General features: G+C 43.7%; 1 protein-coding gene across 1 annotated transcript in view; it reads left to right on the forward strand.

Annotated features, from left to right (window-relative positions):
• The window catches only part of LOC127225033 (ubiquinol-cytochrome-c reductase complex assembly factor 1), an 84673-nt gene that overhangs the window by 24752 nt on the left and 42808 nt on the right, over positions 1-17113 (forward strand). The window contains exon 6 of the mRNA XM_051188310.1: positions 5479-5536. Within this exon, the coding sequence (XP_051044267.1) occupies positions 5479-5536 (58 nt within the window). The remainder of the gene's footprint in view (positions 1-5478; positions 5537-17113) is intronic.

A 17113-nucleotide genomic window follows, 5' to 3' on the forward strand; every position in this document is an offset into this window, starting at 1 on the left:
AGTATTTGTAAGGTCATTGGAAAATATAAGCCATTCTGTGTCCACAAACTTTAGAAGGAAACCTGCACTCTGCACTTAGAGCCATCCCCTTAAAGAGCCATGCTCCTAACAAGTTTGTACAGCCAGTGCTTTCTTCTGGCAACAAATATCTGTACACAGTTAACAAAGAACACCAGATGCAGTTTTGATTGCTTAATAACTATTTGGGTTGTTTAAAACTCAAGTATAAGTTGTTTTGACTATTCACTAATTCAGCAGATTAATATTAGGGACTTAAAATACTATACTGAGCTATAATTCTAATTTACTTTTTATTTTCATCAGGAAAATAATTTCCCTTCTCCTTTGTAAACAAGGAGTTTTTTTTTAATTAATTAAAAAAGACATTTATTATTGTTGTAGTGTGTGTGTGTATGTGTGTGCACATGTGTATAAGCATATACACCATGAGACCCATGTAGAGGTCAGAGAACAACTTATAAAGGTTGTCTCACTCTGCCGTGCAGATGCGGCTGTAACCTTAGCACTGGGGGAGGGGAGATGACAGCTAGTAGATCCTGGGAGCTTGCTGCTCACCTAAAATTGTGAGCTCTTCCAGGTAGAGAGACATAGAGGAAGACACTTGATACTTTTCTCTGGACTCTGCATGCACATGTATGGGTGCACTCAAACAGTCATGTGTATATACCACACACACACACACACACACACACACACACACAGAGAGAGAGAGAGAGAGAGAGAGAGAGAGAGAGAGAGAGAGAGAAAGAGAAAGAGAGAGAACAAGTTTATCATCAGCTATTTAATACTTGATTCATATTTATTATAATTAGTTTAGATGAATGCTTGTCTTCACTCCTCATTATTGAAGGGTCCTCTTTTTTTAAAGTTTTAGTTTACACGTATGAGTATTTGGTATGAATGTGTGTATGTGCACCGCATGCAGTCAGTGCCCGCAGAAGCCTGAAGAGGGCATTGGAAGCACTGGAACTGCAGTTCCAAAACAGACACTTGTGAGCAACCATGTGGGTGTTGGAAACCAAACCCGGGTCTTCTGCAAGAGCCACAAGCGCTTTTAATCGCTGAGCCATCTCTCTAGCCCCCTATTGAAGGTTCTTGAGTTTTATTAATATTATAGTATCAGATAAAGAGAACTATTATTACATAGTTAATTTTCATATTTCAATCATAGCTTGCAGATTACCAACTTAAGAAGTTTCAAAAAGTTATAATTACATATTAATAGCTTGCATTTATTTGCTTTCATGTTTGTCTCCTTTAGGAGTTTCACAATCTTGTGGGGTAGTAAGTGCTTGTATTATTGTTTATTTTTGTTTTGTGTTTAGAAACAGTTAAGAAACAGGCTCAGTGACTTGCCCAAGATTGCCTAGCCAAGGCTTGCACCTGTGTTGTCTGGCTTAAACCTCAGGGATTTTCCCACTGCAGCATGCTGTCCGTGAATGAGTGTAACCACAAACTGGAAATTGTAATGCAGCTTAATAGTTTGGGTTTTGCTTTATTTTGATGAGAATTCCCTTTGAGAGATGTTGTGGTAGTATTGGAAACTGATGTTTATTTACACAGTGGTGTATATCTTGGTGAGTTTTGCCCTGGCTCTGCCCTTCAGGAGAAATGGCAGTGAGTTTTCTGCATGAGGATTGCTATAAACTGAAGGAAAACCTGTTCTATGTACAGAGTTTTTGACTAGCCAGGACTACATAGTGAAACCCTGTCACAAACAAGCAAACAAACCTGTCGCTTGTTTATTTGTTCTGCTGTGTGCCCCCTCCCCCCCTTTTGGTTAGGTTTACATTTTAAAATAAAAAACCAAAGGAGTTGCAAAGTGTGGCTAGTAAACAAAGGACAGATTTGGGAGGTACCATCTGGAGGTGAAAGATTTTTTTAGAAAAATCTATAGAATAGTGAGACTGACTGTCTTGTGGCTTGGATGCTAAGGAGTTAGTGGGGATTGGAATAAAATGAGGGAATTTGTATGTCGCTCTGAGATTACACCTTTAAAGTGGCCATGTCACTGTAGGTCTTTGCTATAGGGCTTGATCGTAAGAACCCTGAGGACTGAGAGCCTCGAACATCTGGCACAGGAGGCTGATGGCATTTCTTGAAGACTATGTGAGCGAGTTGTTGGATCACAGTATGCTGTGCCCGTCAGTCAGCTTCTTGGACAGTCCTCCCTACACTGCCAGAGTTGTACCTGGCCCGTCAGAGCCCAAGTGTTCATCGCTGAGATCTAGAACCCCAGATGAATCTGAGTGGTCAGGTTCTTTGGCAGCTGCTGTTTCTGGCATGCTCTGGTATGTCCCTTGCCTGTCATAATGAAAATGCCTGCTGTGTTATGTAGTTATGTGTGGAGCATAGGCAGCCAGTTATCTTGTGCTTAATTCTGCAATCTTGTCTGTGACTTTTTGCCTCTAAGAAACTGATTACCTTGGAGAGGAGAGGTTCTTTAATGAAGAGATTCTGAGCCAGTGGTTGAGCTTTCATTCTATTTTGTGACACAATTTTAACTGGTGAAACTTTTAAAAATAATTTGAGTCCTATTATTTAATTCAGTGGAAACAACAGTAATGAATATTGAGCCATTAGCTTTTTTTTTTTTTTTTTTTTTTTTTGAGAGGATCTCATTATATATTGTTGGTTGGCCTAGAACTCACTATGTGGGGTAGGATGGCTTTTAACTCACAGAGATTCACCTTCATCTGCCTCCCAAGTGCTGGTGCTGCGGCTAAAGGCATGTGCCACCACACCTTGATTTTACTAAGCATTTTACAGGCCTTTGATCTCTTGTTTGTCATCACAGAAACTCTGAGGTAGGCTCCCTTGTTCTCTGTCCACTGACTTATTGACAGAAGGAAAGTGGGCCTCTGAGAAGCCCAGAAACTTTGTCTAAATTGGCTTAAATTAAGTTAAGCAGGCTGATCTCATATTAAAATATGGTAATATCACTCTCTGGTGGCAGTAATGGAATTATTGAATTTTACTGAACTTGGTGTCAAGAAAGAGTCTAGTCTGAGAAAAGAATATTCTGCATGTATATTGGAGCAAGAGTGTGATCATGGCAGAGTGTCACAGGGCTTAACCCTGAAATATGTAAACACATTTTGTTGAGCTAAGGATCATATTTTTGTGTTGCTCACGGTCAACATTCAGTCGTTGGTTTGATATTTTTGAGGTTTACTTTGTGGGTTTCTGTTTTGTCCTCCATGGGCACAGTGACTTACTCATGTGCCAACTCTTTTCTCATCAGCCCCGAGCTGACCCCCAGAAGGGAAAACTGTGACCCAGGGCCAGCTGCTGACCTGTTTGTCTCTCTGTGCTTTCCAGTCCAAGAACTGATTCTACCTCTGAGGAGACTGGACAGGCTCCTGGAGGCTGCTGGGAGGCTCTGATGTAGAGGCAGCAGTTGGGCAGACTGTCTTGTAGAAGCAGCCAGATTTCACTCTCCAGATCGAAAGACAGACTTCCAAGAAAACTTTTTAATGTTTTGTTCTAACATCCAAAGAAAGACCCAACTTGAGATCTGGGCTTGAGAGTTTCTCGGGGCTATTCTTGTTCTAGGCGGAGAGCAGCTGGCCAGCTCTCAGATGGCATGGGTCTCAATAGCTGGATGGCAGGTCAGGCCAGTCTCCAGTTCCCTCCTGCTGGGCTCAGAGAGGAAGTGCACTTGACAGCCACTGGCCACCACCCAGTAAGCTCACCCTAGTTTTTTGGTGTCCTTTTGTGTCAGACCTGGATTCAAACCCGAGCCAGCCTGGCCACTGGCTTAACGTGGTTCTTGCCCGTACTTATTTGGCCTTTTTGACTCAGCTTTGTTACCTCTAGCGTAGGGCTCCGGTGCTTCTCCCGGGTTAAGGGGAGGGTTAAGAGAAATATTGCATTAAGATGATTAGCAGCCGACTGGATGTGGACTACGCCCCTTTCTCAAGGAAGAGTCCGCATCTTAGCATTAGAGAGGTGCTCAAGTAACAGTCCACACACTGCACATAGAGTCAAGGGAGACTGAATTTAGTCCCACGTCTCAGTTCTTGGTGTGCGGTTCAAGAGCCTTGAACAGTTGTTCTGATAACACTCAGTTCTCTCGCCCGACAGCTGGGGTGTGTCCATACCCACCTACTAGGGTTGTTAGACAGACACATTGAGCTAATGGCTGTGAAGCACTTAGGTCTGCCACGTGAAAAGCCCAGCCACAGCGAGGTAGGACTCCCTTATTAATGCAGGTTCTAGTCCTACCCCCTAGGGTCCTGCAGCGTGTTTTCTCCCATAGTGATCCTCGTTGTTAACTGTTACCTCACTGAATGCTGATTGGTAGAGGATACTTTTAGGGTTTGTGTGTGTGTGTGTGGGGGGGGGGGAATACAGATTTAATATAGTCCAGGCAAGCTTGGATTTTGCAATCCTGCTGCCTCACAGGAACACAGGATGTGTGTGGAATTCTAAGCAGGCACTATCATGCCTTTTATTTTTGAGTCATTGTTCCAAAAGATGGTTTTACTGTAAGGACTCACATTCCCCACAATTTTTCTCCCCTTCATCCTTCCTGCTCCTTGTCAAGCTTTTCTCTTTGTCATGTGATAAGGAGAGTACATGTAGCAGGGACCCCTCAGCCAACCGGAGGGATTTCTTAGGACTCTGAGAATGGAGAGAGGTGAATGTCTGGGCTGAGATCTGACCTGAGGATCTGTAGTGTTGTCCCTGTAGCTGAGAACTGGTTTTCAGAGAGTAGTCTGCTCCCTGATTCAGCCCTAGTTCCTAAGAGGTCCACTCTTTTCCCTCCTGGCTATTGGATAAATCATTCGGCACATTCATGGCCATACCACATTGGATTATCTTTTAAAAAATTAGAAAAGAGCTGGGTGGTGCACACCTTTAATCCCAGCACTTGGGAGGCAGAGGCAGGAGGATCTCTGAGTTGGAGACCAGCCTGGTCTCCAGAGTGAGTTCCAGGATAGTCAGGGTTACATAGAGAAACCCTACCTCAAAAAACAAAAACAAGCAAAAACACAAATAAACAAACAAACAAATAAGCAAAAAAAGGAGACCAGAAAGGCTTCACCTTTCCAGCGGGGTTCAGATGATCACAGAGCTGATGCTGAAGGGGCACGGGGAGGTATATGTGCTTAGCTCTTTAGCCTTCAAGCCCACAAAGGGAAACTAGCTTAGAACCTCATGACATTGGAAGGAGCCATAAGATACCATCTATGCCACATTTGGTAAAATGAGGAGTTTGAAACTCAGAGGGAAGATGCAGTTTGCCCAAGGCCATGAGGCTGGTTGTTTGACTGGATTCTGTGCTCTAGCCCACAGTCTTACATTGTGTTTTACATCTTTTCTGCAACAGCTTACTCAGAACTGTCGTACGGCCTTACATTTTAGTTGCACACATTCCCACTAGTGGCTAAAACAGAGTTAGGAGGCCTCCTCCACACCTTCTCATATTTACACTTTATTGTTATTTCCTAGGGTGTCAGATGCCTGATACATTCAACTCATGGTTTCTTATAACCCTGCTTCATGTCTGGTAAGTGAGCCATTTTAAGTGAGGTCACCAAATGTGCACGTGGTGTGTGTGTGTGTGTGTGTGTGTGTGTGTGTGTGTGCGCGCGCGCGCACGCGTGCATTGTAAGGTACAGCTTTCCTTGAGTCTGACTATATGAAGTGGCGCTTATTCAAGCATGAAAACCTGCTCTCATTTTCATAAGTGGTGCCTTGAAGCACATTTTTATTAAAGGTCAAAACATAAACCCCCAAAGAAACTAATATTTGTATTATTTTTTTTCTCAAAGAACATGAATAACCCCATGAATAATGCTATCAGTATCTCTAAGCGACTCTCTGAGGTCAGGCGGAAAAGTTCTCCCCCTTGGATGTTTTAGGAAAGTTCACATTTACGTAAAAGTGGTTTGAATTGTGAGAATCCGTGGTCATTTCCATCTCTGGTCATCAGAAACTTATAACAAATTATACCACTGACATTTATGCCTGTGCCTCTAAGTGTGTGTGCAGGTTAGAGTCAAGCCAGATTTGTTGCATATGAAAATATTTAACACCTTAAACAGTATATTTTTTCTTCAGCTGTGAAGTAGCCTTTAAAAAAAATCCATTTTTCATCCACTGTTACACAGCATTAAAGGTCAAAGGGGGATATAGGAGTCACTGAAGTAGGGGCTGGGGGAGCTGCTAGCTGTTGGGAAAGTAAACTCTGGAGAACTGGGTTTACTACCTTCACCATAGTGAGCAGTCCAGGGAACATGGGGAATGGCTGCCTGTCAAAGGACCCTTGTTTGAGACTGTCTTTAGCTGAGCTTTGCATCACAGGCCTGGCTACTATATAAAGATGTTTTAGTTATGATCACCTCTGAAGTGTTTCTTCTTCCAAATTCACATCGTCACTGAGTTTGGCTGAGGAGCCTGAAGGGGCAATTTATTTTATGGATTTTTAAAAAACTCTTTAAACCATTAGTTTATAGAAGGTACACTATGTCCTGGGCACTTTGCTGGGAACTAGGGCTAGTTCTCAAGAAGCCCAGTTTTAGTGAGGGAGATAGAACACATAAATGGCCAATTATAAACAGGGATGCTAAGTTCTGGATATATGTAAATGGTGCTTATGGGAGGAATAGGACGCTCCAAGTGTTGAAACCCTTCCTAGTTCTCTTCTCTGAAATGTATACTATGGCTTCTTGTCAGGCAGCTGAGAAGGCACACTGTCTGCCTTTGGTGTCCATGGTGGAAGTTAAGGAGAGGGTAGAGGGAGGGAAACTGGATACATTGAGAAGAAAACTACTTTTTTTAAGAGCTGAGGACTGCATGGTAGGATTACTCATTGGAAAGGCGGGAGGGCTGAGAGAAGGCTAAGCTGTTCCCAGAGGAGCTCAAGGATAATATTCAGAGCCTGTATGAAAGACTCTTTATTGCCCATATAGCTAGAGGTATCAGAGCGGTAGAGGGTGTGGATGGCAAAATAAAATATATAATCCCTGTAACCACATCCCAAGGTCAATACCTGACTAATAGCAGCAGGGAGAGCCTTGCAATATTTGTATTTCTTTAAACTTTCCAAAATGTCTACTCAACCTTTCTTGCTGAAGTTAACTTTTCAGAGAAATGGGGTGTACCAGCATCAGCTAAGAGAGAAATGGGGTGTACCAGCATCAGCTAAGAGAGGAGTGGGGTGTACCAGCAGCAGCTAAGAGAGGAGTGGGGTGTACCAGCAGCAGCTAAGAGAGGAGTGGGGTGTACCAGCAGCAGCTAAGTAGAAGAGGGGATCATCTATTCTTCGTCTTTCTCCAACCTCTTCCTGTGCTCTCTCTATCTCTAGCTATCTATCTCTCTCTCTCTCTCTCAGTTCTCTGAGAGAGAGAGTCTCTCTGTGTAGCCTTGGCTGTCCTGGAATCCTCTTTGTAGATGCAGACCAGGCTGGCCTCAAACTCACAGAGCTCAGCCTGCCTCTGCCTCCTGAGTGCAGGGGTTAAAGGAGCGTGCCACCACTGCCACGCCTCCTCATTGCTCTTATTTGCCATGATCAATATAGGTTTTGGTAGAACATCTCAGCAGCTTTTTTGTTTGAAGCAGAAACTCCTTGTCAAGGACCTACTGTGTGTTTGGGGCCATGGGGTACTGGAGAGAAGGCTGTGATAGGGTGCACACATTCAAGAAACTGTAGTGGAAAAGGACTTTGAGAGCCATTGTCTACAGTAGATGATAATGAAATGTTTGGCTCAAAGCCTAAAGAGACGCTCTGGGAGCACAAAGGTAGAAAGAACTAAGTCTGAATTCAGTGGCAGGAGTGAGGACAGCGTTGGGCAGAGCTAATGGTTGAGGGATATCATGAGGGGTAAGTAAAATGACTGCGGTAGAGAGGGCCCTTCACACCGAAGAAGAGCAGGAGGGAAAGACCGCACCTGCAGAACATGAGGTACTTGAGGGCAGCCAGTTGGCTGAAGTGTTTGGGGGCAGGTTTGTGGAAGAATGTAGCCAAAGGGTGACCAGGAAAGAGTTTTTTTTTTTTTTTTTTTTTTTTGGGAGGGGAGCCTGGTGGTGGCAGTGGCAGCAGCGGTATCACACACCTTTAATCCCAGCGTTCTTGGGAAGCAGAGGCAGCGGGAGCTCTGTGAGTTCAAGACCAGCCTGGTCTACAGAGTGAGTTCCAGGACAGCCAAGGCTACACAGAAAAACCTTGTCTACAGAAATAAAAAGGAAACAAACATAAAAAGTAGTTTTGGGCCCAGTAGTGCAGAGAGATCTTCCCAGAATTGGGGCACTCTCTTTCCTAAGGGGTAAAAGGAGTTGGGAGAGGGATAGGACTACCCCACATCTGTAGAAAAGTTAGGGTCTTCTAGTCCTATTCTTGTAGCCTGAAGACCCAAGAGTATAAACTGAGGAGTAGCCAAAATCTAGTTTAGAGATCGCAGTAAGCTGAGCCACCGGAGGAATACACACTGAAACTCTTGGAGTGGAAACTGAGAGAGGAGGCGAGGAAGCCGTCATAAAGACAAACAAAACCAGACGCACTCCTAGGAAATGAAAGTGCCCTGATGATAGAGTTTTTAGAATGTTTGCCTGGGTCCCATAGGTAATGGATTCTTATCGGTAGTTGGGATAGGAACAGGGTACTGAGCAATCCTATCTGCTCTCTGATGATGTTGTACTTCTCCTGTCTACTCTTTCTGGTTCCATAGTTTTTCAGTGGGTTGAGATTTCTGTTTCTAGAAGACCTCTGTTAGTTGTGTATTCAGTGAGTTTGCAGTGGTACTGACTGTGCCCATTGTCTCTGCTGAACAAGATCATTATTGACTGTAACTTCTGAAAAGGATGCTGTTGGAAATACCCAGAATCCTTACACTGGCTTGGTTAAGCAGCCCTCCTAATTTTCCTTATCCCAGCCATCCACTGTGGGCCCATTGAGGTCTCTGTACTAGAAACCTGGGAGTTCCTTTTGATGTGTCCTTCATTTGTTTAATGTGATCAGTCATTAGTTACCTAGCTCAAACTCTTGACCCTGAGCTAGCAGAAATAAATTAATTTCACTTTGTAACCCAGTGTGCATGCTTGTAGTATTGGATGCAAGTATTAAATAAAACTTGTCTTTACAATGTCACAAATGTCTGATACTTCCTATTCTATTTGAACTAATTTTAACAGAAGTTTATGGTTTCCCCAACCGAATTGATTTCATTGGGGTGCAACTACCAGTTCCTGGATTCCCACCTTGGCTCTCAAGTTTCTTAGCATGCTGTTGATGTTCTGTAAGATTCAGCCACTAGTAAAGATGCTTTTCCTACTGTTGTCTGATACTGTTCTGTGGCATCTTGGGATTTATCATTCTTACAGCTGGACAAACTATTGTTCTTTCCTCAGTATCTGATTAAAGCATTATTGCCATCACAAGCTTTCCCTTCCCTCTGAAGGCAATTCTGTGATCCTTTGGTGTTTCTTCCCATTTAAAAATTGTAAAAATTTAACTGGTACATAAAAACACAAAAGTTATACATATTAATGGAGTGCTGTGTAATATTTCAATACATACATATGTATATTATATAACTTGTATTTGTACATGTATTTGTGTCTGCCTACATGTCCTTTTATGTGCAGAGGCCAGAGGAGAGTATTCTGCTTTATCACTCTTTGTCTTAATAATATTATAAGAACTGTGGTGGTTTGAAAGAAAACAGCCCCCAAAGGGAAGGGCACTATTAGGAGATATGGCTTTGTTGGAGTAGGTGTGGTCTTGTTGGAGGAAATGTGTCATTGTGGGGGTGGGCTTCGAGGTCTCATATATTCAAGCTATGCCCAGTGTCTGAGACCACTTCTTGTTGCTTGCCTATCAAGATGTAGCATTCTCTAGAACCATGTCTGCCTGCATGTCACCATACTTCTAACCACCATGCTCCCCACCATGATGATAACAGACTAAACCTTTGAAACTATATGCTGTTACCTCAATTAAATGTTTTACTTTATAATAGTTGCCATGGTCATTGTGTCTTTTCATAGCAATAGAAAACTTAACTAATCGGAAGTTGGTACTAGGAGTGGGGTATTGCTGTTATGGGGGGCATGTTTTTATTTGGAGTAATATGGATTTGGGAGTTTGGGTTAGGAAAGCAGTTGGAGGCTTTAAGTGCTTCATAGTGGGCCACACAGCATGGAAGATAGTGGTGCTGAGTGTCAGCTGATGATGAACTGTTGGGGGCTGGCTCAAGAGGTTTCAGAGGAGAATTTTAGTATGTTGCCTAGAGATCATTCTTGTGATATTTTGGTGAAGAATGTGGCTGCTTTTTGCCCTTGTCTGAAAAGTCTGCCTGAGGCTAAAAGTGAGAAGTTTTGGATTAATTCCATTGGCAGAGGAAATCTCAAAACAGCCTAATGCAGACTCCGTTGTGTGGTTCCGAGTGTTAACCCTAATGAAGATAAACAATGGAGAGGAGCAAGCTGAGCAAGGGAAAATATCTGAGGAGAAACGAAACACCAGAAAGTGGAATGGAGCTAAATCCTGTGTTCAAGGAGACAAACAGATTAAGAAATGGAGTAAAGGGCAAGATCCCACCCAGCTTCATTTCCAGCTTGTGAAAGGGAACTGACGAAAAGCTTAGGTCTAGGTGTGGCGGTGCACACCTTTAACCCCAGTGCTGGGAAGGCAGAGGCTGGCAGATCTCTTGAGTTTGAGGCCAGCCTAGTCTACAGGGAAAGTTCCAGAACAGCCAAGCTTAGGTAGTGAAGGTAACCATTGAAAGCAGAAAGTGGGTGAAGATGTAATTGAATGAGGGGGCCATGTTCTAGCCCCAGTAAGCAGCAGAACTTGGCAGCTTCAGCCACATGGCTATGGAGTTAAGACTAGAGGAAAGGGGCTATGGAGTTTGCCTCTGAGACTAAGGAAAGCCTCTGAGGCCAGGCTTGTGTCAGGGGTGTCTCTGAATGGAAGCCTAGAGAGGCCATTGTGTGAATCTGTGAAAGTGAAACTTGGACTGCCTTGGAGACTCCAAGATGCTGGAGATGCCAGAGCTGAGGGTTACCTGCTGAGGAGAGCTGCTGACAGGGAGTGGGACCAGCCCAGGAGAGAGGAGTGTGTTACAGTCAACAAGATGGAAAGGGGCTGGAGACGCTTTGACATCAGACATGGAGGTGCAGAGTTTGCCCAACTGGTTTTCAGTCTTACTTTGGTCCCTTCCCTACATTTTGGAATGGTAATGTAAATCCTGTGTCATTATATGTTGGCAGTATGTGATCTGCCTTTTTATTTTGATTTTAAGAGATAGCCATGGATCTCAGAAGAAACTTTGAACTTTAGACTTTTAAATAGTTTGAGACTGTTATAGACTATGGGGACTTTTGAAGTTGGACTGAATGCATTTTTGTTTTGTTTTTCTTTTCTTTTTTTGTTTTGTTTTGTTTTGTTTTGTTTTTCTACACAGGGTTTCTCTGTGTAATAGCTCTGGCTGTCCTGGAACTCCCTCTGTAGACCAGGCTGGCCTTGAACTCACTGAAATCCACCTGCCTCTGCATCCCAAGTGCTGGGATTAAAGGTGTGTGCTAGCACTGCCTGGCTTTGTCTGTTTTGTTTTTGTTGACTGAATCCCTTTTTGCATTACGATATGGCTTCAAGCCTTTGGGGACCAGGGAGTGGAATGTGGAGCTTTGGGGGCCGTTTGAAAGAAAATGGTCCCCAAAGGCAAGTGGCACTATTGGGAGGTGTGGCTTTGTTGGAGTGGGTGTGGCCTTGTTGGAGTCACTGTGAGGGTGGACTTTGAGGTCTCATATATGCTCAGGCTACACCCAGTATCTGAGACCACTTCTTGTTGCCTGCCTATGAAGCTGTAGAATTCTCCAGCATGAGCACCACGTTTGCCTGCACACCACCGTGATAATAGATTAAACCTCTGAAACTGTAAACTGCCACATCAGTTAAGTGTTTCCTCTATAAGAGCTGCCGTGGTCATGTTTCTCTTCACAGCAATAGAAACACTGGGTGGTGATGGTGCATACCTTTAATCTCAGTACTCTGGGTGTGTGTGTGCAGAGGGGGGGGGTTAGGGGACAGAGGCAGGCAGGTGGATCTCTTGAGTTGAAAGCCAGCCTGGTCTACAGAACAAATTCTAGGACTTTGAAGAGAAACCCTGTCTGTGTAAACAACAAAAGACAAACCAATATTATTATTACTTATATATACATGTGTTAACTTATATATACATGCTGTTAACCATTGAGCCACCTTTCTAGTCTCAAACTGTCCTCCTGCTCCCCATCATTTTTTGTAATGTTTAAATTAAATTCAAGTTATAAATCTTGTTGTTAGTTATTTCATTGTAAAGTTTTTGAAATTCTGTAACTCAGGTTCTCTGCAAGATCGGTATATACTCTCAAATGCACGCACGCACAGGAAAACTGAAGGCTGTGGGAATGACCTGGTCACTTCTTATCTGTATAACAAGCCTGCAGAAAAGGAACCTGAAGGTAGTTTCATGGGAACCCAGAAGGCAGCTTTAAAAAGCACATATCAGAGGTGGTTTTGGTGATTTTATGATATTTGTCACAGGTCACTTCATGTTCCACATCAGCAGTGGAGGATCTGAGACAAAGCCAAAGCTGTGTTAACCCTTCATCCCTTAGTGTCCCCATGGGATAGGGGTGTCTTCCCCGAATGTGAATAGCAGTAGAAACCATTTATTGATCGCCAGCTATAAAGTGAGCATTGCTTTTCTTGGCATGTCCGTGTCCTGGGAAGCCCTGGAAGTGGTAGACGGTTAAGGACAGCAATTGTTGGCCTTCTGGAGTCCAGAGCCAGAGGATGGCCTGAGCAGTGAGGAGAGGAAGAAGTGGCTTGTAAAAACTCAAGTTTCAAAGAAAAATGGAGAATGAACATTAGAGAAGCCAGATAGGAAGACTTGTAAAGAAGGAAAGGAAGTGACCTGGGTGGGGAAGGGTTTGCAAAGCATTCTATCCCCATCCCAGCGCAGCCAGAGAACTGCCTGGCAAGCCCTGGCAGCAGTTGGGGGGGGGGTCTTTAAAACCACCCCAGCAGCCTTTGTGTAGCTGTAGGGCATCCTGGTTCCAGCTGGATTCCAATAGCTTGAAACCTGCTATATATGGTATGCCATGGCCATGTGCACAGCTTCTTTCTCTGTTTACACTCCCACAAGTATAGGTTGTTGTTTTTTATTTTTGTTCAAACCCAAGGCCCATGCAGCTCCTTTTATCAGCACACATGACCTTTAGTGTCCTGGCACTTGCCAGCCAAGACCTGGATCTTAGCTATATGTTATATATTTAGTGAAGATGGTTTCCGGAAGCATTTTGTCCCACTTGTCTTCTGCCACAGACACATCTGGTGCTCCCTGTGCTCCCCTTAGAAGGCTTAGACTTCACAGGGAGGAAGTCTCAGAAACTAGGTGGAGAGGGCCCCAGGAAAGGGTCAGTGTGCAAGCTCACCAATAAATCAAGCATTTATTAGCAATCTAAGGGGCATCATCGTGGCCATGCTGGCCTGGCTTTCATGGTTTTAGCTGATGCTAAGTAAGGCAAACAAGCTCTAGGAAAGTTCTTTAGAGTCCTTCATAGCAGCCAGTGTGACAGACCTGCTCACATGCCCACTGATACTGAATTTAGAATCAGATCCCCTTAAAAGCAACTTGTGTGATTGAACAAGGGCAGATCCTAAACGTGGCTGAGTGAGACGGGCTGCCCAAATGTGTCAAGAAGTCAGCAAGAACCCTGCCCTCTAGATAGATGCTGAGAAGAGCGTGGCTTGAGGAGAGGAGAGGCCCTTGTTGCTTTTGACTGTGCAGACAGGGATGCCATCCTAGCAGGAAGAGGCCACTGATGCTGGGCCATCGCTGAATTAAAGAACTACTTTAGAGACACTGGAATGGGGAAAGTTCTAGCTATGTTTTTCAGCCCCTCCCTTTTCCCACCGTGTGACCTTAAATTACTTAAGCACCTTGGTTTTCTGTGAAATGCAGAGAGCTGTACCAGATACATGATTGTGTAAATAAAGGAAGATGATGGGCCCAGATTCTTCCATTGCAGAACTTACTAAATAGCACGAGGCAGTCATTGTGTTTAGTTCTTTTTCTGAGACTCCTGCTCAGTGAGCTTTTTCTCCTTTGCTGTCACTGGGCTGGCCTTTTACAGAGGCGGGGAGCCATCAGGAGGACTTGCGCTCTTTTTTTTCTTTACTTTGCTAGCTGAGTTGTTTGCCTTCCTTATATGTAAAAGAGATCAGGATTATTTATGAGCCACTGGAGTCACTGAGAGACAGGAGAGTGCTCAGGCTGAAAACCTCACTAATAAATTGTGGGCTTAAGAACACAGCAGCTGTGGGAGGAGCATCTAGAAAACACCGTAGAGCATTGCAGCTCACACTTGGCACAGCCTGTGTGCACAGTAGGTGCTTGTAAGGACTTGAGAAGCAAGTGATTAAGTCATGCAAGAATTTTTATTATTAAGAATGTTTTCTTTGCATTCATAAGAATAATTTTTGTTTTAGTATGTAAACTTTCCTTCCCCAAAGAGCCCCTTTTAACATTTAACATAAGATCTGGGTGTGGTGGTTCAGGGCTGTAATCCCAGCACTTTGGAAGTAGAAGCAGAGGATCAAGAAGTTCCAGACTAGCCCAAGCCATATTAAAACCCTGTCTAAAAAGCCTGGTGGTGGCTGCGGTGGCACATGCCTTTAATCCCATCACTTGTGAGGCAGAAACAGGTGAGTAAAGGCTAGCCTGATCTACAGAGTGAGTTCCAGAACAGCCAGGGCTACACAGAGTAGCCCTAACTCAAAAAATCAAACCAACCAAACAAAAACCCTGCCTGGAAAAAAGAAAAGAAGGGAGGGAGGGAGGGAGGGAGGGAAGGAGGAAGGGAGGAAGGAAAGAAAGACAAACCAATAACCATTTAACGAGCATGAGCACTTAGTATGAGGAATACATTCACAGTGTCAATTAAGGTTGGAGTTGAGCTGTTGGGTTCTTTTGTGTAAACTTAGTATTCTGGAAGTTGACTAGCTCATAATGACTCATATTGTACAGTCTGGGTGTGATACATTAGCTTTGTTTTCTAGTAGGCCATCGTCTAGTCTGTTAGATGAGCCATTTTGAATTTGTTTCATTAATTTTGTGTTTACCTTCCCAACTTGTATTTTTGTCTTTGAATCTCATTTGGTAGATAGTTTCATTCTGTTCTGTTTACCATTAATTGGTTTCTTTGGAGTTGGGGTGGGGGAGTTAATCTGTGTTTTTGTTTTTTGAAACTGTGTTTTCCCTGTGCATCCTAGGCTGCCTTCACATTTAGGCTGTTAGTGTGTTTTTTCATCCATCTCTCCAGTGCTGGAGTTACAGGCTTGCAACATCATGCCTGCGTATGTATTTATTTTTAGTATAGTTTAGTTTCTTCCTTTCCAACAGTGGCTTTTGTTCTTATAGGTAGGCTTGTATCAGTTTAGGCATCTTTCCCTTCCAATGTGCTTTTTTTCCATTATGGATTTTATATTTTTATTTTTATTTAGGTATAAAGTGTGTGTGTGTACACATGTGTACACATGCCCGGAGGCCAAAGATAATGTATCCCCTAGAATGGGAGTTAGAGGAGATTGTGAGCCATCTGACATGGGTGTTGGAACTTATCCTTTGTTCTCTAGAAGAGCAGACTGAAGACTATGCTCGTAACCACTGAGCCGTCTCTCCTCTCCCCCAGTATGCTTTTTCTTAAAAAAAAAAAAAAAAAAAAAAAAAAAAAATTTAAAGATTTATGTGTAGAAATGTATTGCCTGTATTCATATATATGTGTGTGTGCTGTCACATGTGTTTCTGGTGCCTTCAGAGGTGAAAAGAGGGCATTGGAACCCTGTGGGTGCCGAGACTCAACTCTAGTCATCTACAAGAGCAGCCCTAAGTGCCCTTAACCCCTGGGCCATCTCACCAGTTACCCAATATGCTTTTTCTAATGTAATGCTAGTTTTAAGCCTTAAAGTGTGCCCTGTGAAGATTTAAGGGAAAATTGAACCAGTAGATTCTGGAGGGGTTGTTCTGATTAGTGAAGGAGGCAAATAAATGTGCCTCAGTGTAATTCTAGGTGCAGGTTTCACTGGGTTTGTAACTTTGGAGGGATTACTGCTCTAGACAGTTTTTTTTTCTTTTCTTAAAAATCGCTTAAGTTCCCCCCACCCCAAGATAGGGTTTCTCTGTGTAGTCCTGGCTGTCCTGGAACTTGCTTTGTACATCAGGCTGATCTTGAAATTCACTGAGATTCATTTGCCTCTGCCTCCCAAATGCTGGGATTAAAGGCATGTGCCACCACTGCCCAGCTAAAAAGTATTCTTATTTTAAGTGTATACATGTTTTTCCTACATGTATGTCTGTGTACCATGTGTATATCTGGAACCCCTTGGAGGTCAGAAGAGGACATCTGATCCCCTGGGACTGGAGTTATAGATGGTTCTGAGTTACTACTGTGTGAGTGCTGGGAATTGAACCCAGGTCCTCTGGAGAACAAGTGCTTTTAACTGCTGTGCTGTCTCTCCAACCCCAGATGCAGATGTGAGTTTTTTCAACAGTGGGATTGAGACAGTAGAAACATCAGAGTTGCAGAGGCTGAGACAGGAGGATCCTTGTCTCACCCCCCCCTTGCGTGTGTGTGTGCGTGCGTGTGTGTGTGCCTGTGTGAGTGCGTGCGTGCGTGCATGCGTGTGTGTGTGTGCCTGTGTGCGTGCGTGCGTGCGTGTGTGTGTGTGTGTGCCTGTGTGAGTTCGTGCGTGCGTGCATGCGTGTGTGTGTGTGTGTGCCTGTGTGAGTGCGTGCGTGCGTGCGTGCGTGTGTGTGTGTGTGTGTGTGTGTGTGTGTGTGTGTGTTTAAGGCTCATACTTCTGCCAGACTGCTCTGGAACTTGATATATGTTTCAGGCTAGCTCTTAACTTGAACTAACAGAGGTCCTTCTCAGTCTGTTTGAGTGTTAGGATTACAGGTGTAAGCTACATGCCCAGTATGGTAGTTTGAGGGATATATATATATCCTGAAAACAAGAAAGAAATGCACCTATAGCACTTAGCCAGGGGGCTTAATATGGAGTTGTGCCAGCTGTTCAGTATAACATTTTCTCTCTTTTG

This window comes from Phodopus roborovskii, unplaced genomic scaffold (genome assembly GCF_943737965.1).
Source record: "Phodopus roborovskii unplaced genomic scaffold, PHOROB, whole genome shotgun sequence".
Taxonomy (NCBI): Eukaryota; Metazoa; Chordata; class Mammalia; order Rodentia; family Cricetidae; genus Phodopus; species Phodopus roborovskii.